This window comes from Perognathus longimembris, chromosome 9 (genome assembly GCF_023159225.1).
Source record: "Perognathus longimembris pacificus isolate PPM17 chromosome 9, ASM2315922v1, whole genome shotgun sequence".
NCBI lineage: Eukaryota > Metazoa > Chordata > Mammalia > Rodentia > Heteromyidae > Perognathus > Perognathus longimembris.
The window spans coordinates 356663-382560 of NC_063169.1; the positions used below are offsets into that span (position 1 = coordinate 356663).

The following is a 25898-nucleotide window of genomic DNA, read 5'->3' on the forward strand; positions in this document are numbered from 1 at the left end:
GAAATAGAACCAATAAACTTATTTTAAATGCTTATATTACTTTAAACAATATAGTTTCACATCTGGTAATTTCTAATCTGCTCTCATTTATGTATCATAAGCACTTCATATTTTGGTGATTTCACTTTTGTAATTATTCTTGGCTATGACAAACTCTGTATAGATTGGTGTAATTTTGACTCTAACCTATTGAATGAAAAAGTTTGATTTCCAAGTTCATTTGAGGTTCTGTTGACAAAAGTGGGAAGGCCATGGTCTGTCAACTCCACATGGGTCTTTGTTTTAATGATTCACCTGAGGGCATACATGACAGGGCCAGGATCCTTCCTTCCTTCCTTCCTTCCTTCCTTCCTTCCTTCCTTCCTTCCTTCCTTCCTTCCTTCCTTCCTTCCTTCCTTCCTTCCTTCCTTCTTTTGTTTGTTTCTTTCTTTCTCTTCTTCCTTCCTTCTCTTTCCTTCTTGCTATCTTTCTTCCCTTCCCTTCCTCCCTCCCACCCTCCCTCCCTCCCTTCTGCCCTCCCTTCCTCTCTACTTCTTTCCTTCTTTCCTTTTGTGAGACACTTTGTGATGGCTCCAAATTTCAGATGCTTCAGCCCTATATATCAAGAGATGGCTCATTGACCATAAACTGTATCCACCAATCAGAAGGCACAGAGGAGACAATGTAATGATAGTCCTATCCAATCAGAGAGATGACCCCACGGATCCAAAAGTGTATCCATTAATCAGGAGGCACAGAAGAGATGCTATAATGGTAGCTCTACCCAATCAGAGTGCAGCGAGGTTGCCACCGATCATAAAGTGTATCTGCCAATCAGGAAGCCCAGAGATGGTGTAAAGAAAGTTCTGCCCAGTCAGAAAGACAGCACAGAAAATGTCCTTCCCTTCGGCTTCCCTCTATGAGGAGGTCCAGGGTGCAATGATGGACAGACTGTCACCACTGAGGAAAACAAGATAAATAAGAATCTGATGCCACAAAACATCTGAAAAAGAGTTGTTTTTTTTTTCAGTTTACCTAGAAACCATGGACAGGGCACAAGTTCCTACCAGGAAACAAGAGACAGTGAGAAGATTAGAAAAGGGTGAGAGGTAAACACAAAGGTAAGTAGAAACAGGAATAAAAAACATTTACTACTTAGGAGGCTGAGTTCAGAGGATCATGATTTGAAGCTAACTCAGTTGAGTTCATTATCTCCAATTATGCATTTTCTGTCCAATTTGGCCTTGCAATGTGGTCCTCCAGATCTCAGCCTCTAAAGTAGAATTACAGGCATAAGTCACAAGGGGCAGCTAAATACATTTTTCTTTTCAGTCTTTTATAGTAACATTTAATTTTTCTCTCTCATTTATGTTTATTTATATTTTTAAAACTATGGGCTTCATGCATTCAGTGGGCTCACAGGTGCCACTCTACCAGCATTTATTATTAACAAAATAGTTATCCTTAAAAAGGTTCCTGAGACTTAAATAAATCTAAGCGCTATCTTTGTTATGCATGGACACTCTATTGCAGGTCAATGAACAAATTAGTCTTTTTTTTTCTGGTACCAGGGCCTGAATTCAGGTCCTGATTACTGCCCCTGAGCTTTCACTCAAGGCTGGTACTCTGCCACTTTAGCCACAGGCTCTACCTCTAGTATGTCCCTGGTTACTTGGAGATAAGTGTCCTATGGATTTGTCAACCTAGGTTGGATCCAAAACACAATTATCTAATTTTGGCCCTCTGAGTAGCTAAAGTTACAGATGTGAGGCGCAAGTGCCCAGTCTTATAATTTGATCTTTAACTTTGCTTAAGTTTTGATATATTGAATTTTTAAATTAAAAATTTAAAACAAAAACTTAAATCAGGCAAGCGTATTTTCAATGTTACTGCATACAGATACAAACTCAGACTTGAAATAGGAGTGCCTTACTTTTCTTATCTGGCAACTTGTCCTAGAGAATGCACATGCTATGACGTCATTATTGTCCCAACAGGACCTATTCCTACATTGCAATAATTTGCCAATCTGTGTGTGCAGAGATTGGCTATTTTAATCTTGTAAGATGCTTTTTTTTTTTTTTTTTGTCAGTCTTGGCGCTCCACTCAGGGCTTGGGTTCCTGAGCTCTTTTGCTCAAGGTTTTGAGCCATGGTACCACTTCCCTTTTGGTTTTCTGGTGATTAACAGGAGGTAAGAGTCTTATGGACTTTCCTGCTGGGTTGACTTTGAACCGTGAACCTCAGATCTCAGCCTCCTGAGTAGGTAGAATTACAGGCATGACCCATCAGAACTTGGCATGAGATTCACTTTCAATCACAGCCTTGTCATTAGACTCAATTTGTGCTTACTGATGTCAGAGTCAAGAGATGGGCTATGAAGACTGAATCAAGTTTCTTACTGCTGCACCGTGCTTGAGAAAAATTTCATGGTGGCTTCTGAAACATCAAATAGTTACTTCTTGAGTTGTAAAACCATGGAGAACACCTATGAATCAAAAATGGACTTGATGGTAAATTTCAGTAATTTGTATATTAATGAAAAAGCTGATGTGTGAATTTATTGGCTCTGTGTGCACGTTGTGTGGGAAAATAAATGTTAGCAGCTTCATTACTAGTAAAATAATGATCCTTGAAAATGTTCCTGAGACTTAACTAAAATATCTGAGAGCTCTCTTCATTTTTTATGTATACCATATTGTAGGTCAAAGAACAGTTTCCTGTCCCCCCCACCCCCGGTCAGTTATGGGGCTTGAACTCAGGGCTTGGGTGCTATCCCTGAGCTTCTGTGCTTGAGGCTAGTGCTCTACCACTTTGAGCCACAGCATCACTTCTGGTTTGGGGGTGGTTAATTGGAGATAAGAGCCTCACAGAGTTTGCTGCCCAGGTTGGCTTCAAACTGTGATCCTCACATCTCAGCCTCCTTAGTAGATCGGATTGCAGGCATGAGCCACCAGTACCCAGTTCTTTTTTTCTTTTATTAAGTTCTAGTACTAGGGCTTGAACTCAGGGCCTGGATGCTGACCCTTACTTTGTTTTGCTCAATGTTTTACCCCATGAGCCACAGCTCAACTTCTGGTTTTGTTCTGGCTAATTGGAGATAAGAGTCTCATGGATGTTCCTGCCTGATTGGACTTTGAATGGTGCCCCTTAGATCTCAGATTTCCGAGTAGCTAGGTTTACAGGTGTGAGCTATCTGTGCCCGGAGACAAATCACAGAAATACTTCCTAGAACTCTCTTTCAAATAGAATCTTGTAAACTATGGAGCTGTGTACTCTCAGCGTTCAGGCTGTGTCAGCGGAACTCCAATTCAGTGTGAAGAGTGTTCATGAGAGCTGTCACAGCACACAGGTGCCCAGAAGCTCCCGCGTCCCATTTCAGTTTATTAACTTAGTGACACGTTCTGCAGAACGGTAACCCCTCTGCACATCACCTTGACAATAAAATAAAATTAAAAAGACAACAACAGAGGCTCTGTTTGGTTGAAATCATGAGGAAGACGAAGCATATCCTATGCATCTTATTTGAAGATACCTTTGGAAGTACATACAGAATATACTGGAGGAAGGTTAATGAACTGGGGTCAGATAGGTCATCTTCACCGTTTATCTTCAGGGCTAGCTTTAGGAAAATTGTAGAAGGGAAAAATTATTCTATTATTTATTTTTGCACCTGTACTGGAGCTCATATTCAGGGCCTGGGTGCTGTCCCTAAGCTTTTTTGCTCAAGGCTGGTGCTCTACCCACTTGGGTTACAGCTCTGTTTCTAGCTTTTGGTTGGTTAATTGGCAATAAGAATCTCATGGGCTTTTCTGCTGGTGCTGGCTTCAAACTGTGACTTTCAGATCTGAGCCTCCTGAGTAGCTAGGATTACAGGTGTGAGCCACTGGCACCCAATGCAGTCATTGCTCTAAAACCTTTACACATGCTAACTACTTAGTCATCACTTCAACACTGTATAGCAGGTGACATTATTGCTGCATTTTGAGATCATGAAACAAAGTAAGGCACACAGGTTCAAACCTGGGTGGCTGAGCTCTGGGTGTATCTGTTGTAGTATGTGTGTTAGGATGAATAGAAAGTTAACTGGCTTAGGTATAATTCGAATCCTTGTTAGAAAATTGCCCGGGGGGGCGGACTTTATAGATTACTATAAAGCTCTACCACAAAGATTAGTAAAAATGGATTTAAACTAATTTTAATGAGCTTTATGGCTTATATAAATACATGCTTTGGTCCAAGTAATTTTTTTTTAAAGGTTTACCCTTTTTGTAATTTTCAAATGACATTTGAGATACATTTTATTTTCCTGGCTGCTGAGAATATCAACACAAAATAAAATAACCACGTCCTCAATGTCCCACAATGCCCATGCATCTCACTTTCAGGAAAGTAAGTACACTCCTCTGGTTTAAAATGTATAATTTAGACATTGGACGAAAATTTGAAACGCCTTTTGAAACAGAAGCAAACTGTAAAAAGAAGAGCAAAGGGAGCTATTCTCAAATCATTCATCTAATGAAAAATAAATAAATCACAGCCAAGTTGAATGAGCTGACTGTGAGATTTTCTAAAACATAACTCTCCTCTGAGGAGTAAGCATGAATCTTCTAAGGCTACAAGTACCAACTTGCCTATATTTCCTTATGGTGAAGGTAAAAATAACTTTAGTTTAGAGGAGCAGCCCCTATTTTAATCAACACACTTACCTAAGTCTTTTATTCACAAATAAAGAAAAATGCTGATTTTACAAAGTGTAACAACTGTTGGTTTTCCTGTTGGTCCACAGGTACCCAAATGCCGATATATAGTTGGATCACTCATTGCAGAAGGTTAAAAACTTAAATATGAATTGAGCAACTTTTTAGGAGTACTAGTATTGATTTTAATTTAGGCAACTCACAGACAGAATATATGAATAACTCAGACATTGATATGTGAAGATTTGAAATTATGTTAGATCGAATTGTCTACTGATTACCATGGTACAAGATGTATTTACATGTTCTAATAAATATTCATAATATATAGTATGCACTTTTACCTATGTACAACTCATTGCATAGTTTATTATAGACAGGATAAAAACAGGAATTATCATGAACTTCTCTATTTAAGCTACCTTAAGAGAACTGGCAATGGGTTCCTTAGGAATCTTAAAAAAGGATTATTTGTTGGTTAATTCTATGACCCTAATGGAAACAACTGTTGAAAAATAGAAGTCCAGGAGGATGGTTTTCTTGAAAACAACTACATGTTTGAGTAGTCAACATACATGGAGTTGTAGACTGCTTACATACTAATTGTGAATAATCTGTTTTTAAGATGATCAAGATTAACTCACTGCTTGCTTAAGTCAGTTACAGAGGATGGCTTATTTCTGTGTCCCAGAGCTTGGTCCAGTTCCTGGCACACGCCAAGACTGTGTGGGTAAAGTGAGGGAGCTGATCATGATGGATTCCAGTGGCCTGTAATCCTAGCTACTCAGGAGGCTGAGACCTGAGGATCCTAGTTCTAAGCCAGCCTGGGAAGAAAAGTCTGGGAGATTCTTACCTCCAGTTAACTACCCAAAAGTTATGAGTGGAGCTCAATTGATAGAGTGCCAGCCTTGAAAAGTTAAAGGACAGTTAAAAAGTTAGGGAACAGTATCCTGGTCCTAAGTGCAAGTGGCAGTACCAGCACGCAGGCAGGCGCTCACACCCCCCCCCCCCCCAAACACTGAAAGCTGCCTAGGAAGAACGACCTATTGCTTACAGGGAACAATCAGTTAATGACTGCTGCCATCTTATCAGAGTTCCTAGAAGCAGGAAGAGGCACAAGAGAACCAGTCTGAGCAGCGTGTGGTAAAAGTGTTCCTCGTGACCAAGTAGAATTTATCCCCAGTCAGCAGGATTCACAGTCAAAAACATAAAGTTGCCAGCCCATGCCAGCACACTGAATACCACAACTCGGGACCCAGGAAGGCACTGAAGAAGAAAGAATGTGAATGCTTTGGTACAAACATCACAAGAATACAAAAATCTCAACATCTAGTCTTGATAAAACTCCTGACAAACAGAAACAGAAAAGTTCTTTGCCCACAAAAGAAGACAAACAAAATAAAGCAACTCAGGCTTAAAATAAAACTTCACAGCACTCAAATGAGAAAAGATCAGTATCACTACCTTCTTTACTTAAGATCACACAGCTCAAGGCTGGCAAGTGCTGAAAAGTTCACTAGACTTGCTGTCCAAAATAATCAACAAAAAGCAAGGCTGGAGGCATGGCTCATGTAGAGCACTGGTAGAGCACCAGTTTATCAAGTGCAAGGCCCTGAGCTTAAACTCTAGTGCCATGAAAGAAAAGCAAACATCTTTAGTTGTAGGGCCAGTCAGATGACAATTGGAATATAAACTCAGTTGCTCTCTCTCTAACCCTGGGTAAATGATGTAAACTTTCTATCCCTAGATTTCCTCACGCATGAAGAGGTAACAATTATCCCAGGTCTCCTGGGGTTACCTACAGGATGCTTCAGGTGAGCACTGGCATGCTCGCTCTTGGGAAGGGGCATGGCTGGTGGATTTAGGTCGGTCCCCAGCCACAGAGGAGCCACTATCCATTACTACTATTATTAGGGTCTGGCAATATGTTGAGCTACTTTTAAATGGTTACGATTGGTGTAGAATCAAACCAGGTAGATCAATGTTAGATATTTTAACTTTAGAACTTTAAAATTAGGTTTTTTGTAAGCTTATAAAACAGCTTGCTGCGTGTACAGCAGTACATTTCGTACCGAACTAGTGAATTTGGTATCTTCTAAAAAAGAGGCTTCTGGAAAGAAAGCACTGTGACTGGACTGAATGCCTGTTCCAGCCTGTGGTGCTGGCTGAAGGCAGCCCCGGCCGGGGGTGTAGAAATGGGCCGACAGGGGTGAGAATACATGCATTTTTCTCCTGAGCTGAAGGAAGGAAGCTACATGTCTCTGAAGGGTGGTTTGTAGGGGAGATTTGTGGTCGCTGTATGCGCGACGTTGCATGTGTGCCGGGGAGAGGTGGGGCCTGCAGGCCTGCGGGGATTTTCTCAGAGGCTCCTGTGCATGAGCTGCTGTCCATGCGCCTGCAGCAGGTCAGGCACACAGGGACACCAGGCTGGGCCCTGGGGTGGGAGGTGGGGTGGGGGCAGCAGGCGTTTGGCAGACGGGAAAAGCTGCAAAGAGTGCAAAGGCCTCCAGGCTTCTGAGCTCCATTTCCCACCTCTCCTCTGTTCCGCACTTCCTCGCAACGTGGCTTCTCCTACTCCTCAACTCCCTTCCTCCTTGAGACACAGAGAGTGGGGACTGTGCCGGGGCAGTGGGCTCCCATGCCAGGCGCAGCCCCCAGCCAGGCAGGTGGGTACTGCCACGGAGCCCTTCCACCGTGTGCAGAGAACCTGCCAGCTACCAGACACGGCTGCACAGGGATCCCAGATTGTATGCGCACAACTAAGAATGAAGCCAGGAGCTCAGTGCAGAAGAGACACCAACAAAGAGAGCATTCGTGAGGAATTAGAGCCAAAAGGAAGAAGTGGGGAGGGCAGACTTGGGATGCAAACGCAGTCCAGGGAGGTGTGTCCAAAAAGACAAGTGTCTTGTTTAAAAAAACTAAAGTAAAATTTAAGAAGACTGACACTTTTATATTAGACTGAATTATTCTAAGCTGGTCCTGCGGATGGCACTAACGGCCTCCGGCTCCTGCTTGGCTTTTTCACCCATGGCTGGTGCTCTGCCACCTGAGTCAGGCACCCTCCTGCTGCTTTTGGCTGGTTATGCCCAAGCTGGCTTCCAACCGGGATCTTCCGATCCCACCCTGACAGCCAGAGTTACAGGTGTGAGCCACCAGTGACAGGCTCTCTTCATTTCTGGTGAACCAAAGTTTCATACGAAATAAAACTAGAGAAAATAAGAATGTCCAACTAAGTGGGAAGGGTTTCCCCTTTTCCCTGCCTTTATTTGGACAGCGTCTACATTCTGGCTATCAGGCATTTTCTATGTCCTACAGCTGCCAATGCTGTGGTCTTACCAAAAAGAAAAAAAAAAAGCCACTTTTGGACTTGCTAGTGGAGATGGAAGCTTGTTTTCTGTAGTGAGATAATCAGGGCCACGTGTCAGTAATCTCTAGCAACTTGGCCTCTCACCACCGCCCTCCCCCCCAAAAAAAAAATGTTAGCAGGCTGGGCACTTCTGACACAAACACAGGCTCAACAGTAATTCCAGTGTTTGCTCGAGAGTTGAAAGTGGGTCCTGGCTCTGGTGGCTCTGGCTTGTAATCCTCGTTACAGGCAGCTGAGATCTGAGGATCAAAGTGCAGAGCCAGCTTGTCAAATCGGAGTGACTCTTATCTCCAATTAACTGGAAAAAATCTGGAAGGGGAAGCATGACTCAGGTGGTAGAGCACTTCCAGCTTGAGCAGAACTGCCAAGCAGTGCCCTGAGTTCAAGCCTTAGTCCTGGCACACAAAAAAATAGGTAGGCAAAAGATAGATAGATAGATAGATAGATAGATAGATAGATAGATAGATAGATAGGTAGATAGATATAGATGGTAGATAAAGAGTTGAACAAGAAACATTTGTTTAAATGTGGCTGTGCAACACAGCAATTACCAGATAAAAAATTTAAATGATGGGTAGGACAGTGTCTTGGCTTGACCGTATCTTGTGCAGCATGGAAATTCAATTTTTGTGAGCTCCTCAGATGATGTCAGCTCAGAGAGAAGCTTCTGACTGGTGACTCCGAGTTTGATGAAGGTAGCAGCAGCACCTGCAGCCCCCGGGACTTGCGAAAGGTTCACATTTCAGGCCTCACCCAGACTTAGAGAGGGAAGCCTTCATCTCTGACGCAGCCCCAGGGGCTCCTGCGCCCAAGCTTAGCAGAGCACTAAGGCACCGGGGGGCTACAGGGGCAGTGGCTGGCCGGTGGGCTGTCACCCATGGAGGGCGCATTCCCAGCTGGTCCCCACGGCCCGCCAGTTCCCTCCCTGATGAAAAGAGATGGAAGGAGCAGGGTCCCACTCCTGCACAGTACCTGGTTTTCAGATGAAAACCAGTCTTCCCCCGCATTCTATGGACACTGTGAATCCCTGGGGAATGGGCTCCCTTTGTGGCCCGCAGCAATGGCTCTCAGCCTGGGCTGCACGTTTAGACTGACCTGGGAGCTTTTAGTGGGTCCCCAATCAGATCCACTGATGTAGAATGTCTGGGGTGAGAGTCCCAATACCTGCATTTTCCAAATCTGCCATTACGGATGAACTCTTAAGTTGATCAACTCTTGTAAATCCACGTCTCACTTAACTCAACAGTCTCGTGTCATTTGGGCTTCCCGGAAGACTTATCAATCACCTCCATTAAAAATATATTATCCTGAGACGTAGTGCTGTGTATCTGGAGTCCTGGTTCCAGAGCTTAAAGCTGATCAGCACAGGGCTTGAACCGAGGACCTTGAGCTCTCGGTCAGCTTTCTTGCTCACCTCTGGCTGTGAGTCACATCCGCTCGTCTAGCATGTGCATCTCCATTGGAGTTTAGTCTCTCAAACTTTTTTACTTGGGCTGACTTGGAACCAAGATCCCCCAGATCTTAACTTCTTGAGTCACTAGGATTACAGGATGAGCCACCAGTATCTGGCTTATTTTCTTTTCAGGTTATGAGGTCAAAACTACTTGGTGATTTGATGTGAGAGAAAAGGAGGAAGCCTAACTTGAATGGGTCACATTTGTAACTCGACTGTCCTTGTTTCTGCACCTGGTATACACCATGTGAAGGGGGGAATGAAGAGTTAAAGTAAACCTCATTTTCAGGCAGCCCCCGTTTTGTTGTCTGTTTAAACTATGAGCAAACCCAGGGCAAGCTTATTAGGGCCCAGCCGGTCAAGAACTCTAACCTCTGGGAATGCTTAACTCTAACCGCCGCCTGAATGTCTCGAGCCCTGAGCCAATCAGATTTGTATCCGTGTCCTAATCTTGCTTGCTTGAACACCTGATTGGTATAACTTTGTTTTTTGTCTTGCTTGAACACCTGATGGCTGTAACTGTTTTTTGTCTTGCTTGAACACTTGATGGCTGTAACTTTGCTTTTTGCCTTTATAAGCCCTGTGCAACTGCAGCTCAGGGCTTCCTCCTAACCTCCGCTGTGTCGGTGGGTAGGATGAGGCCCAAGCTGCAGCTTGCCTGAATAAAGCCTTGCTTTTGCATTTCGGGAATATATATATATATATGTATATATATATATATTATCCTGTATGAATAATATACGAACCTGCATTATAAGATCAGTTAAATATTCAATGTATGGTAGATTGGTATGCGTGCTGTCTATTTTGTAGGCAACAGTTGCTCATCAACATTAATAAAGGAAATAATGGCAAGCATATAAAATAATAATGTACAAATAATATTAGTATTTTACTTTGTAGAATAGAACCCTTTGTAGTATTTTTGTCTTGCTGTATCTTTAGATGAGTATACAAATTAGGGTGTACTCTCTCAGCACATCCAGCTGAGGGAATAATAGAGGCTAGGCTAACGGGTTCCTTGGCAGAATGAAATCTATTGCTTTGGAAGACTCACAAAGGAGACAGAGTCCAATAAAATGTTCTGATGAAGAGGCTAGAAATACATTTCAGGTGAAATGATAGATGTGGGTTGTGTCTTGATCTTCAAACAAGAGTTGAGAATGAGTAGCAAATCAAAGTAAAAGTGAACTGGAGCCACAAATAACTCAGCTGAGGAAAAGCAGGTTCAAATGGGCTGTCTTGACCCTGATTCGTACCACATTACTTTTTAGAATCCCACAATCATAACAAATGCAATAGTATGCAGACAGAACTTCCCCTAAAATAGTTACATTCCACCTTGAAAATAAATATTAGAAGCACCAAGTTCCATTCCGCTGACATTGGCTTTCCTGTGCACACCACCTGTGCAGTTCCTGTCCAGGGACACTTGGGCTGCTAGTGAGAGCTGTACGATGTCTGACTGCCACCATCGCCATCAGCCTTCAAAGACTAAGGATTTAATGTTTAATTGATGTCCTTGGGTAAAACTGTAGAGGCCTCAGGCTACAAATGATCTTTAAAAAAAAAAAAGCTTTCCTCTTTTCTATTAAGCTTAGAATCCTAGACTAAAATTTTAAGTCAATGAGAATCTTTCATGGTCTATGAAGAAAATCTGTAAGACAAAATTGTATCTAAATACAAAACCAGTGTATATTCATGATTAAGTGCTTAATAAATGATGAACTGTTTAACTGGGAATAATCCCATTGCATGCACATTATGAACTTTTCTCATAAATTGATTATGGAAACATTGACATTTTATCATTTATGAGTCAAAGGAAATCAGCAAGGGACTTGGACTAGTTCTGGGAATGCAGAAGCGTGTCTTAGTAAGGTGAGCATAGCAGTTCTTACTCTGTCTAGCTTACAGTTTTTCAGTAAATAAAACTTCTTTCACTAATTTGTAATCTGCTTCTGACTGAAAAGGCTGTGTAATCGAACTCTGAAGGGGCACAATGATGACCCCCATGAAGGACAGAGGAGGTTGCTCAGAGAGGTCCCCATGGCAGAAGGCTGTGGCAAATTCTAGAATGAGAGTGCAGGACTTCACAGCTGTGGGCAGGCTCTGCCTCTGACAGGAAGCGGGGGCTGTGTGCATGCTGGTCATTTTCAATTCTGTGGGTGTGTGTGCATGCACACGTATGTGTGTGTATGCACACGTGTGTGGTATCTTCTGGACCTAGAGCTTGAGCACAGGGCCTCACACTCTTGCTAAGTTTTTCAGTCAAGGTTGGTCCTCTACCACATAGGCCACACCCCAGCCTCTAACGTTTTTAGGCGAGAGATAAGGAGGACTTGCATTTTTTCTGCCTGGACTGACAACTTCGACTTGTGATCTTCAGATCTCAGCCTCTTGACCAGTGAGCCTGAAATTCTGTACAATTTAAGTCCTGGTCCAGCCATTGTAAAGGACGAATAGAAAATAGGGTAACAGATTTCAATTTTGAATTTCTATTCCAGAACTACTTACAGTTAAGGCTGGGAGTCCTGGGGGTCCCATGTCACCCTAAAGGAAGAAGAAAAAAGTTACCATTTTCAGGAGTCTCTCTTTGCATTATCTGTAAGTTTTGGGGTCTATAGGAACAATGTTAATAAAGTTTGGAGGACGTCTGAACAGAATTTATCTTAAGTCTGGGCACAGTGAAAACTTTATTCTGTTTCCTTTAGTGCTAATAATAGAAAAATGCACATTTTTCAACAAGAGAACTTGTTTTGAAAATCTAAAATTGTCTAATTTCCTATTCTTTTGGCTAGTCATCCAAAATTAGCAGAAATAATTTCTTCTCAAATAGGGTTACTTGCCAAGGTGGCAGCTGGGAAGCGTGGCGTTGGTGTGAGGCCCGGCAGGCATAAGAAGTGGGTCTGCCCAGGGTTGCCTCCAGCCGGGGGCCTGCAAAGCTGGCCCTGCGCGGCCACCAGTGGGAGGGGAGGAGCTTTGCCTGTGTTTACGTATTCTCAGAGGCCACCATCGCTCTGCTGGTCTGTATGAATACAAATATCCAGCTGTAGATGCCGAATGCTCAAACTTCCAAAAAGAGCTCCTGTCAGGTTTCGCTTTGTGCCCCCCGTGGGCTTCATGGAAGTTGCGCCACGCCTGCCCCTGTGGCCAGGGCCTGCTCTGGCTGCCTCCACGCCACGCGGGGCGTGTGGACGTCCAGGTGGATGGCATGGCCATGCTGCCTTTAGTGTTTTCTCTGTTCCTACCCGTTAGCTATCGGTGAAGTTAAGATTAGCACTGTGTATGTGTTACTTGTGGAACAATGAAATTAAAATAACCAAGCGTTGATAAAGGAACAATGGTGTAGCTGAACTCAGTCACTAAAGGGCCAATTTGTATTATCTCTTTAATGGAGAGATAAATGTTGAAGACAGACAAGAATTGGTACGTGTGCTGCGAATGGAGCACAACACAGTGTGAAAATCACAGTGCACACAATTTTCCTAGGCGTGAGATCATCTCATGATGTTGTCCGCACAGCCCTGGCTTTTGCTATGCCTTCGTTATCTCCATGGGCACTGCCAAGGAGTGCCAGGAGACAGAGCACGCTCACCAAGGCAGAGACACCAAGGCAGCCCCTCCCTGCACCCCTGCCGGGCCAGGAGGCTGGCTGTGTGGTGGTGTTGGCGGAGTCCCCTCCCCCCACACCTTTGCTAAGTTGGGGGCTGAATTCCTCCCAGTCAGGCAAGGGTGAGATCAGGCAAGGGGAAATCTTACAGATGCTAATGTCAACTTGTATCTACAGCTATCAGACTAATTAGACAAAAAACATTGTTCTGATGCGTTCAACAGAACAGGCTTTGATCCATTAAAAAAAATTGTGCCAGTTCTGAGGCTTGAATTCAAGGCCAAGCACTGTCCCTTAGATTCTTTTACTCAATGCTGGTGCTCTACCACTTGAGCTACAGCTCCACTTCTGGCTTTTTGATGGTCAATTGGCTATAAGAGTCTCTCAGATTTGCCTTCTTCAGTTAGATCTGAACTCTAATCCTCAGATCTCGGCCTCTAGAGTAGCCAGAATTACAAGAGAGAGACGCTGGTGCCCAGCTCATTTTACAATGTTTTTTTTGACAATTAGATCCATAATAACGTCCCGGGGCCCGGAGAGGCTGGCCCATTGTGGGAAGACAGAACACCGACAGGGTACCTTTTCTCCTTTGGGTCCAGCTGGGCCTTTCCAACCCTGCACAAAGAACACAGCCATTATCACCTCCACATGCATGTCCCACACCCTCTGCTTTCGAGCAAGCCACTAGCTACAAATGCACCCTGACTGACTGAACCCTCATATCCCTTTCTTCTCCCTTTGTTGTTTGAAGGGAACTAAAGACGACTGGCTCTCAAAACACAAGCAACATCTGTGCAGGGTGCAGATAGAGTAAATCAGCACAATCCTCACTAACACATACTTGTACAGCTTTGCTTCCTGCTGAAATCACATTAATTTACCATCTGGGAGGGCAGCATTTAGATTTATATAAGCTTTATGTATCCACTTTGGATGAAATTTGTGGATGTTGTAAATACCTCTGATTGGTAATTGATTTGGCCTTTATAAAGCTTGCCAAAAAATATCAAGAGTTAATCAAAAGCATTTTGATATTTTTTATCAAGAAACGTAGTTGTGTGGAGATGGCATGGAAGACACATTCTTTTCCTATTATTCAAGAAGGTAGGAGAAAAATAGCTTCCATGTGAGTGCTGAAACATAGTACCTTTCCTGTTTTAAAGTATGTTTTAGTTTTGTAATTCATATCTTTTCAGGCCTGGATTTGTAGTGGCTATCCAAGAAATGCACATGAAATGCAGACAGAATATCAAGTGAGTATTTTCCAAGTCCTCTGGACCATTGGGTGCTTGTTTCATAGGTGTTTAGTCACAGCTTTCAGAACACCAAGCAGGAGGCGAGCTCTGTCTGCAGATGAATCCATTGTCAGTACAGACAGAGTCAGTCAGACACATCCTGACTGTGCAGCCAACAGGAAAGAATAACACAGAACAAGAACGGAATGAAGAGTGACCCAAGCCTCATAATGAACAGGGTCTTGGGCCTCTGACAGCTCCCATGGAGAAACCAATCTATTTCTGAACTGATTGAGAATACAGAGTCGTGAACAGAGATCCTGTGAATACTGAGTCCTCTGAGTACTGAGTACCGCTGAATACTGAGTCCCTGTGAGTACTGAGTCTGTCAGCACTGAGTCCTGTGAGCACTGAGTCCCTGTGAGCACTGAGTCCCGGTGAGTAATGAGTCCTGTCAGCACTGAATCCTTGAGAGCACTGAGTCCTGTGAGCACTGAGTCCCTGTGAGCACTGAGTCCTGTGAGCACTGAGTCCCTGTGAGCACTGAGTTCTGTCAGCACTGAGTCCCTGTCAGCACTGAGTCCATGTCTATGGAGTCCTGTCAGCACTGAGTCCCTGTCAGCACTGAGTTCTGTCAGCACTGAGTCCCTGTCAGCACTGAGTCCTGTGAGCACTGAGTCCTGTGAGCACTGAGTCCTGTCAGCACTGAGTCCCTGTCAGCACTGAATCCTGTGAGCACTGAGTCCTGTGAGCACTGAGTCCCTGAGAGCACTGAGTCCTGTGAGCACTGAGTCCTGTGAGCACTGAGTCCTGTCAGCACTGAGTCCTGTGAGCACTGAGTCCCTGTGAGCACTGAGTCCCTGAGAGCACTGAGTCCTGTGAGCACTGAGTCCCTGTGAGCACTGAGTCCCTGTGAGCACTGAGTCCCTGTCAGCACTGAGTCCCTGTCAGCACTGAGTCCTGTGAGCACTGAGTCCCTGTCAGCACTGAGTCCCTGAGAGCACTGAGTCCATGTCTATGGAGTCCTGTGTGTACTGAGTTCCATGAGCACTGATTTCCATCACTGAAGTGTGGAGCCCAGAGGAGGGGTGCCTCCCAGTGGTGTCTATCTCCACCGGAACTGATGAAGGACCAACTATAAACCAGATACATGGCTCTATGATTATAAAAGGAAATTACTTGGGAGGAAACAGGAGGACAGGGAAGGGAGGGCGATAGGGGTGAATATGATAAAAGTACATTGTGTGTGTATAGAAAAATGATACCACTAAAAACTGTTCAGAAGTGGGAGGAGGAAAAAGAGGGGTAAGAGAGGAGTATAGGTAGAACGAATTTGATCACAGTCATTTTATGTGTGTTTGTAAACATTACAATGATATCCCCGTAATTAGGTTCTTTTTCCTTGCCCGTCTTGGAGCTTGAACTCAGGGCCTGGGTACTGTCTTCACGCCTTTTCACTGGTGTGGTGCTCTACCACTTGGGCCACGTCTCTACTTATGGATGTCGCTGGTCAACTGGAGATAACAGTCACTCAGATTTGCCTGCTTAGACTGACTCTGAACCTTGATCCTCAGATCTCAGCCTTCTGAATAGCTAGGATTATAGGTGTGAGTCAACAGTACCCAGCCTTATATAAGAAATTTATGCTAGTAAAAGTTTTCTAAATCAGATGATTAAAATAATGATATTTGTTAAAGATGTTTAACCCATCAATTAATTTCTATTGCAGCTTCTGTGACTGCTTCTTATTTCTGAGCACTGGTGACAGCTGTCAGAGACTTCTGCTTCTGTGATTTCAGTATCTTTATTCCTAGGCCACAGATTGCCTTGGGATAAGAAGATTAAAATGGTTATTTTAGAGGCATCATGTGCCATAATTGTGATAAGGGATATTTGAAAGACCATAATACAAATGCAGAGCAAACTAAACATAGTGATTAAAATCCACTGTCTCTAATATTATGTAACCCCACATAAACAAACAAGAAGGAGCTTCCTAGTTCACAGAACGTTCTTGTTTAACCCGGCCCATGTTCCAGGCTTCAGCCCTCTGCCCCATTCTCGCTCCAGGCCTCGGCCCTCTGCCCCATTCTCGCTCCAGGCCTCGGCCCAGGCCTCGGCCCTCTGCCCCATTCTCGTTCCAGGCCTCGGCCCAGGCCTCGGCCCTCTGCCCCATTCTCGCTCCAGGCCTCGGCCCAGGCCTCGGCCCTCTGCCCCATTCTCGCTCCAGGCCTCGGCCCTCTGCCCCATTCTCGTTCCAGGCCTCGGCCCTCTGCCCCATTCTCGGCCCAGGCCTCGGCCCTCTCCTCCCAGGCCGCGTGTGGCTTCCTCACGCGGTCTCCAGCCGCCAGGAGGTGAGCAGCTCCCACACCTGAGGGCGCCTCTGGCCATTAGGCATCAAGGGCCACAGCCTATTCTGAGATAGCAGTGTGTAGACCCCATCAGAACAATGTGACTGCACACTACAACATGTAAAAGGAAGATCAGGCCCTACATAATGAAGGTCACATAATAGCAATTCAAGTTTTAACAATTTCCATGCGTGATTGGTAGGCACTGCTTAAACTACAAGGGAATTGTGTGTATTAATACTATGGAGATCAACCACAAACACACACACAGGCTCACACACATGCACACACATATATACATGCACACACACACACATACAGTCACACACATGCAGCACGCAGGCATACACACACACTCACACCCAGAGTTGAGGATGTGTTTCTAAAGATATCAGCCTTTTTGTGCTGTCCTGGTGAATTGGGCTTTGCTAACATTTAATGTGGGCTTAGTGATTAGCTTAAGGCTAATTTGCTGTCCGCCCTGGCAAGGCCCTGCAGAGAAGACAGCCCCGCCAGAGCTCCAGTGGCCCCTGGCCTGGAGAGTGCGAACTCTAGGCAGAGAGTCCCTCTGCCTAGGACTTTCCCTCTCCAGAGAGCACGGGCCACTGTGAGGGACGTGGAGAAAAGACGTGAGTGTAAGATACATGAACCCCAAGCTGTGGGCTGGAGACAGCAATAAAGACTATGCAACAGAGAAGCCACCAGGGACAGCAGCCAACTTCCCAAGGCTTGGGAATGTGTGGGCCTGGCCATCCCTGGAATTTGGCACTGCATGGCCTGACCATTCCTGATCATTCCTTTGCCATGACTCCATTCTAATTTGGACTGAGGCAGCCATCAGAGCCAAGGCCTTCCATAGCCTGAGAGTGTGGACCTGAGCTCACGGGCCATCAGAGGACTGGCATAAATACTGAATTACTTTAGCTTGCAGGGTCGGTTTTTTAGCATTGAAAATTAAGTAATGAGCTAGGTGCTAGTAGCTCACACCTATAATCCTAGCTTTTCAGGAAGTTGAAATCTGAGAGTCGGGTTTCAAAGCCAACCCAAACAGGAAAGTTCATGAGATTTGTATCTCAATTAACCATCAAAAGGAGGAGGGGAGGTATGGCTCAAGTGGTAGAGCAACAGCCTTGTGCAAAAAACTCTAAGAAACAGCACCCAAGATCTGAGGTCAAGCCTTACAGTACTGGAAAAAAAGAAAGGAAGGGAAGAAGGAAAAAAGAAAGGAAAAGGAAGGAAGGGAGGGAGGGAGGGAGGGAAGGAGGGAGGGAAAGAAACAAAGAAAGAGAGAAGGAAGGAAGGTAGGAAGGAAGGAGGGAGGGAGGCTGGCAAGGAAGCTGGTAGGGAGGAAAGAAGGAAGGAAGGAAGGAAGGAAGGAAGGAAGGAAGGAAGGAAGGAAGGAAGGAAGGAAGGAAGGAAAATAAAGGAGAGCAATGACGCATGGCATGATTTAGTAGAAAATGATACTTTTCAAATGTTCAGGGTAGAAGGCTGATTTTCCTATCGGAGTCTCCTGAAAACGGGGGTACAGCATCCCTGCTTTCATGAGCCAGGAGAGAAGGAGAGGGTTGAGTCTGCAATTTCCAGGGGCAGTGGTTTAAGAAGCACAATTCTTGCCCCAGAAGTTCTATGACACAGAGCAGAGTGTTCACTTCCAGGGGTAGTAGAGGAGAAAGAAAAGAACTTTCATTTCTTTCTCTTTTGGTCATGACTCCTGAATATCTTAGGAAATTAAAAGCACCTACATAATTAGGGAAGTGAGTGAGAAACATTAATGGGCCGTGCCATGCTTTCTGATGTTCTTAATGAGCTACATGAAACAACTCCAGTGCTGAGCAGGTGCAACGGCTGTGTGGAACTCAGGTGGACCCCCAGAGGGCAGAGGTCATGCCCACCCCAGGGCTGCAGGTGTTCTCAATGTGCTGGGCTCACTCCACATGGAGCTCCCTCCGTGGCCACCCGAGACTCACCAGGCAGTGGGTGCTCAGCCTCATGCATGTACTGACTAACTCTGAAAACAGAGCCAGCCGGTGTCAGTCTGCAGTGACACTGGAATGTGTGGGCAACTCCTGTGGCTCTCTGCGTCAACTCCAGCCGCGCCATCAAGGACCTGTGGCCATCGTCGTGTTGCCCCTCGAAGAGCTCGCGCATGGAGCTAGCGTGGCTGCCGCGGCACTGTGCTGTGTCAGGCGCTTGTATTTCTCACATGCTAATAGTGGTCAAGGTTGTGCACTGGTGGCCCATGCTGGTAACACCAGCTACTCAGAAGGCCAACAGTTGAGGCTTGCAGTTCAAAACCAGCCCCAACAGGAAAGTCTGTGAGATCCTTATCTCCAAATAACCATCAAAATGCTAAACGTGGAGCTGTGGTTCAAGTAGTAGAGCTCCAGTCATCATCCAAATGCCTTGGCATGAGGTTATTCTTTTATCCACAGATAAGTCCTGTGGCTTTCAACTCCTTGCATTTCTATAAACGCATTTCCGGTGTTTAGGTTGTCCCCCATGAAGTTCGCATATCTGGAGCTATGGAGGGGTGGTGGTTGGGTGTAGACTGTGGGAGAGCACTGCTTTAGACTGTGATCAAACCACATGGGGGCTTGAATGACATGGGGCAGGGGGCCCAGGAAGGGAGGGGCGAGAGTCTGGATGACACAGGCTGCTGTGTTTCTGAGGCTGCACAACTGGGGTGTTTTCCAGAGGGGAGGTGGGAGGGCATCCAGACAGAGCCCCCTCCCTCGGCTCCCCTGCACGGCTGCAGCCCTGCCACACAAGTCTCTGCTAGAGGGTGACGTGGGGTCACTAGAGGAAATGAGGAGAACCAAGAGAAAGGAAGAGTTTTTGTGTTGGTACTGGGACTTGAACTCAGGGCCTTGGACTCTTGCTTGGCTTTTCCTCAAGGCTGGCACGTTACCCTTGAGCCATAGTCCCACTTCTGGCCTTTTGCTGGTTAATTGAAAATACAGGTCTCATCTACTTTTCTGCATGGGCTGGCTTTGAACCGTGGTCCTTAGATCTCAGCCTCCTAGCAGCTGGGCTAGGAACGTGAGCCTGGTAATGCCTGGTCTTCGGAGCTGGGAACTTCTCTACAAGCCAGAAACAGCAGGGAGCCGCTGGGGGCAGTTGGGGCCCAGGATGGGCCGGTCACGAGACCACGCTCTGGGCTGCTCCGGGCGCCACGGACAAACCCAGCTGGATCCAAAGTGTGCTGTGGCTGGTGCCGCCCGGGGCAGCCCAGTCCCCCTGACCCTGGACAGTGCATTTCAGGGGCTAAATGTAAGCAGAATGCTCAAGAAAAGAAGAGTGGCCTACCTCTTCTCCATGAAAGCCGGGCAGACCCGGGTCTCCTTTTGCTCTAAGTTCACCCTAGAAGGAAACAATTCATTCAGTGAAAAAGGTTGTATTTGAAAACCTTCACCGGGGAAAAACAGGAGAAATATGCTGTTTGGGTATTTATAACATGGCTATTACTTTGTTAATCCCTTGAAAGAAACATTTATTAAAAAACACGTTTGAGTCCTAAAACCAAAGAGAAATATAAAGGTTCCAAGAAAGGCTGCTTAGGAGGGATTAAAGAGTCAAATTAGAACAACGATTATTTATGTTCTTCTGTAAGCAGCAAAGAACTTTCTGGAGCGCAATCTGGCAACCAGTATCAAGGATCTTAAATCAGTTTTTCCTCAGGGCGCGTGGGTCCACCTGTAAGAAAGCACGCGAGGGGGCCCCGGGGGAAGGAACGTGTGAGGCCCCGGGGGAGCACGCGGTAGTTAGGAGGAAGGCACCGGGGGCCGCGTAAGCAGTTATTGAGACACAGAGGATGGAAGACTCGTAAATCCACAGGAGAAAATGTCTCTTTAGTTATGGGCTCAAAATTCAGTGTTTAGATGCTGCACAACAGGCATTTAACAAGAGTTAGAAAGTGAATTGAGATTTTTTTTTTTTTTTGCACATGAAGACAATGCAACTTAAAATGAAGGAGATCTTTGTCTAAACTAATGGTTCATGTGTCAAAGCTGGAGCTCAGTGGTATGTGCTTGGCATGCATAAACCTATGGGTTCAGTCCCTGCACCCTCCAAAATAGAATTAAATAAAAGTAGATGGAAAGAATGAGAATCCACTACATTAAAGTGATATGTGCCTACAGGGAAGTCTGCGAGGGTGACTGGTTTTTCCTAGTTAAATAATAGTATTATTAGCAACAACTAACAGTATCTGTTTATTATAATAAAAACAATAACAATTGATGCCTAACAAAAATATGCAATGGGGTTTAAAAGTACATTTAAATGTATTTTAGGAACAAATACAGTTCCTTAAAAAACAAATGATTTTCTTTGCCATCATAATTCCTATCAAACACTTGTATAACGTTGACTTGTGTCCAGCACCGTATAAGCATTTTGAAATTCTATGGTGACATAGGCGAGGAAACCAAAGATAGAGGCTAAGTATTGTGGCTAAGATCCTGGGGCTTGAACTCAGGGCCTTGTGTTCTCCCTTGGGTTTTTTTGCTCAAGGCTGGTGGTCTAGGGCTTGAGCCACACCTTTGCTTCAGGCTTTTTGCTGCATAATTGGAGATAAAAGGTCTCCTTGACTTTTCTGCTTGGGCTAGATTTTTTTTTGGCCAGTCCTGGGCCTTGGACTCAGGGCCTGAGCACCGTCCCTGGCTTCTTCCCACTCAAGGCTAGCACTCTGCCACCTGAGCTACAGCACCCCTTCTGATCGTTTTCTATGTATGTGGTGTTGGGGAATCGAACCGAGAGCTTCATGTGTAGGAGGCAAGCACTCTTGCCACTAGGCCATATTCCCAGCCCCGCTTGGGCTAGATTTGAACCCTGACCTTCAGATCTCAGCCTCCTAAGCAGCTGAACTTATAGGAATGAGCCCCAGGGCCTGGCTGGCTCTTCTTTATTGGGGCTCTACACTGTCCTGTACTCTGTGGACTCTCCGTCACCAGCGTCTACCCCCTGGCAGAACGGCAGCCTCCTCATCGCCCTCCCAAAGCTAGCAAGTGAAAATGTTCTCAATAGTGCCAAACTCCTTGGTATGGATTGACCTCCAGCTAAGAACATGCAACATGCTCATTGTTATGTCAGGCTGGAACAATATGCTTGAGAAGATGAAATAAAATGTGGAACTTTCATGTTAAGTCTGAATGGATGCGTCAACTTTTAAAGTATTAAATAACCAGAAGAAAATACAGATGACTAAAAAGAATTCATAGTAAATAATGCCAGTGTGAAACAAAGATGGAAACACTTACGTGAATGAAAAATACTAGCATAAGTTAATAGTACAGATATATCACAAATGAAACGAAAAGACAAATAGCAAAATAGCAAACTAAGAAATATATCAATTGATGACTTAAGAGTTAATGTCACTAATATTCAGAGAATTTTTATCATCTATAAAGAAAAGACTAATATCACATGTGGTAGTTGAGCAATGGGTCTATTTGTCAATAGTCCACAGATGACAGTATAATCCTTATCGGTACTAATTAATTAATCAAGAGATAGCCTAATTAATTAATACCAGTAAAGAGATAAAATGGTCTCTCTCTCGCTCTCTTTCTCGCTCTCTCTCTTTCTCTCTCTCTCTCTGGGGGACCTGGTTTCTGTTGTGTGCTGGGGGCCCTGGTGTGTGTGTGTGGGGGGGTGGTGGACCAGGTTATCCCTAAGGCCTCTCAATTTCACTTCTCTCATTCAGGTGAATGAGAGAATGTACTTTATACGTGTTTATGTAAGGAGATTGGTGAAAGCGGTTGAAATTGTTTGGGGAGGGCAGGCAGGCAAGGAGGGAGGAGGTGGGGAGGGAGGCAGGACGGTCTGAGGAGGCACTGTGTGTGTGTGTTCAGGAATGTCACAATGAAATCACTCCACATGCAGCTAAGAGACCAGCATATAAAGTCTTTGAACAAAAGTGGAGGGCTCTATATTCAGGCCAGAAAGAAGTATAGCTGTGTTGCATATTTAATATATCCCAAACAAAAGAAATTTTTCAATAGTAACCAGCTGCTTCTTTTCCTGCACAGAAAAAAAGCTGTATGAAAACAAAAGTGCAGCACTAAGGATTTACTCTGGAGTTGGAGAAAACTTATTTGACAGATGATGTCCAACTATGCACTTAGACTATTTCTTGGTGTTTGGGCAAATTCAAGGGAAGGAAATATTTAAAAAAATGAAACCCATAGACCATTGGGGGATATTTTTTTCAGAAATAAAATAAATCATTCTAGTCTGGTAGAAATACAAAGACTTCAGGACATATGGGGACTAGATTACATTTAAGATTTCCGCAGCCTGCCTGGATTACACTTGTAATCATAGCTATGCAGGAAGCCCAACCAGAGACAAATCCATGAGACTCTTTTCTCCAGTTAAGCACTAAAAAGCCAGAAGTAGTGCCATGGCTCAAGTGCTAGAGCCCCAGCTTTGAGCCAAAAACGCTAAGGGATAGTGCCCAGGCCCTGAGTTCAAACCCCAAGACCAGCACATGCACAAACAAAACAAAAGCCTAAAGATCCCCCCCCCAATATCCATAAATCATGAAACTAATTTTTAAAACAGTACCAAGATTTAATGACTTTCCAAACAAAACAGCACAGCCTTGGCATTCAAAATGTTGCATTTGGGTAGGTAGTAAAATCTTTACAGAGTTAAACAAATCCCTTATTTCCCACAAGACAGTGTTGATGAACACTCCTGCACGGTATTGCAATAGCTACCAGCAATAACCAGTGGCACAGTTCTTTGTGCCACACTGAGCACTACTCTCTCTATCCTAACTGATCCATGGAGCCGAAGCTGCTTTGCATTCTAGCAGTGGCGCCACAGAGACCCTCGGGACCCTGCTTGCTGTTGCAGCTCAGGGGCAAGGGAATTCTCGTGGTGGAAGTGCTCCTAGCATCTCAGGTGCCTGCCAGTCATGGTAAGGACACGCCGCCTCCATCGGGTCCCCTGCTTCCTGTGCCCAGGCCTGCTTTGGGTTCCAGCAGACATTTTCCATGGAATCTTCAATACTGGAAACTTTCTGTCTCTAGCATTCTCTTTTTAGCCAAGGAATTTGTGCCCTCTTCACGCTGGACAGTTCTCTGTCTCCAGCAGGGCTGAGCCTCAGCTGGGTACAGTGATAAACAGCCAAAAGTAAAAATAAAGGTAAACTTGAATTCATTTTCTGTGGTTCCTTACCTATTCCTCCCATTCCATCACTCCTGTATTTGAAGATTCTTCCAATAAACTACATGGCCTCAAAACCCTTCTAAGATTTGCTCTGTGTAGCTGAGCACTGGTGGCTCATGCCTGTAAGCTCAGCCACTCTGGAGCCTGAGATCTGGGTTGTGGTTTAAGCCAGCTTGGACCGGAAAATCCATGAGATGCCTATCTCTCACAAAAAGCTGGAAATTAAGGTAGAGTACCAGCTTTGAGGGAGAAGAACTAAAGGAGAATTCCTGAGTACAAGCCCCAGTACTGGGGGGAAAGTCAAAACATCACGGAGCACAATTTCAGGAGACTTTCCTTGCCCAAATGTTGTGAATCTGTGAACACATAAAAAGAACATAATGTACTGACCCTCACATACAGGCTGGTGTATGTGGAGGAACTTACGAGGAAAGCTCTCCTTTTCCAAGAAACACGTTATCGTCTAACCCAGCAATGCCTGTGACTGCCTCAACTTAGCGCAGGAGACTGTGCACTTCTGTGTTCTGCTGTTGATACCCAGAAAACGCTGACTGATGGCTGAGTCTGCCTCTGGTAGCCAGATGTACATGTGACCTTGAGAGCTGGGTCCCAATGCTTGAACATGGGAGGGTGGGCTCCAGTCATGTGATCCCAACCACTCTGTCTAGAGCATCTTGAATGTGGCCATGTTATGTCCATGCATGTCTTTTGGGCCAGAGTCTCAAATATAAATTCGCATTTCTCCATCCAAGGCTGGAACTCTACAATTTGAGCCACGTCTTTACTTCTGGCTTAACTGGAGATAAGAGTCTTGCTGACTTTCCTGCCCAGGCTGGCTTTGAACTGCAATCCCAGACCTCAGCCTCCAGAGATGCTAGGATTACAGGCATATGCTACCAGTGTCTGGCTTTGGCCTTGTAGTTTTTAACCGATAGATATAAATAACTCCGGAACACACCCAAGGAGTACTGCTGAAATGCCAAGATTTTAAAAATAGCATTCATATGTACAGGGGTGCAGTGTGAATCCCAGCGCTCCTGCGCCTCAGAGCCATGACCTTCCCAGGATGAATGCCGTGCTGGAGCCCGAGGGCCCAGCGCACGGAGCAGAAGCCCAGCCTTTCTGAGCAGCTGATCGCAGACTTCATCTTGATAAACCTTTGTTGTATCACAAGCTGTAGTTCTTTTAACTAAAGTTGATTTGAGTAAAGATTTTTCACCTAATTGTATTTGTGGTATAAAACTAATTAAGTCCTTTCTCCAAAGGGAGGAAACTTAAGAATAACTTCTATAAAACCAGCTTCAAACACAGGTACAGCTATTAGAACATTACACACTGTACTATATATTTAACTTTAGTCATACTTTGTACATGAAGAATAAATCTTCCCTCAAGAAATGCAATGCGCCAGCTGCTGGTGGCTCACACCTGTAATTCTAGCTACTCAAGAGGCTGAGACCTGAGGATCATAGCAGGGAAGTCCAAGAGACTCTTATCTCCAATTAACCACCAAAATAATGGAAGTGAAGCTGTGGCTCAAATGGTAGATCATGGGTGACAAAGCACATGGACAACACCCAGGCCCTGAGTTCAAGCCACAGTACTGGCTCAGAAAAGGAGACAGAAGTATGATGTATTACAAAACATTTCTATGATCGGTTGCAATGTTCTACATGAAGGCTTGATTCTTGCCCCATTCCCAAGGTCAAGCAAGACAACAAGTTTTATCACATGCCTGTCACAGGCAGGTTATTCCGATCTGGGTCTGGCCAGGGACACCACCCTTGGTCCCCAGGAGACAGTGGCCCTTCACCCCAGGTGGAGCATCCCACTGGGGGCCTGGCCAAGGACCTTGCCCGGGGCCCCTAAGAGACCAGACCCATTGTCTGTTTTCTGCTTCCTTGTTAAGCCCTATGTAAGCCCACCCCAAAATCCAGTCCCTGGCACAACCTCTAAACCCACGGGAAGGTCTGTGCCCCTCGCTGTTCCTCAATAAACAGTCCTCGCCTGTGGACGATCG

The 25898-nt window shown here is 45.0% G+C and overlaps 1 protein-coding gene across 1 annotated transcript in view; it reads right to left on the bottom strand.

Moving 5' to 3' along the window:
- Positions 1 to 25898, bottom strand: part of LOC125357771 (collagen alpha-1(XIX) chain-like) — a 132338-nt gene that overhangs the window by 34436 nt on the left and 72004 nt on the right. Inside the window, exons 12-14 of the mRNA XM_048354691.1 lie at positions 20006 to 20059; positions 13690 to 13725; positions 12015 to 12050 (exon numbers count right to left, since the gene is read on the bottom strand). Of these exons, the coding sequence (XP_048210648.1) occupies positions 12015 to 12050; positions 13690 to 13725; positions 20006 to 20059 (126 nt within the window). The remainder of the gene's footprint in view (positions 1 to 12014; positions 12051 to 13689; positions 13726 to 20005; positions 20060 to 25898) is intronic.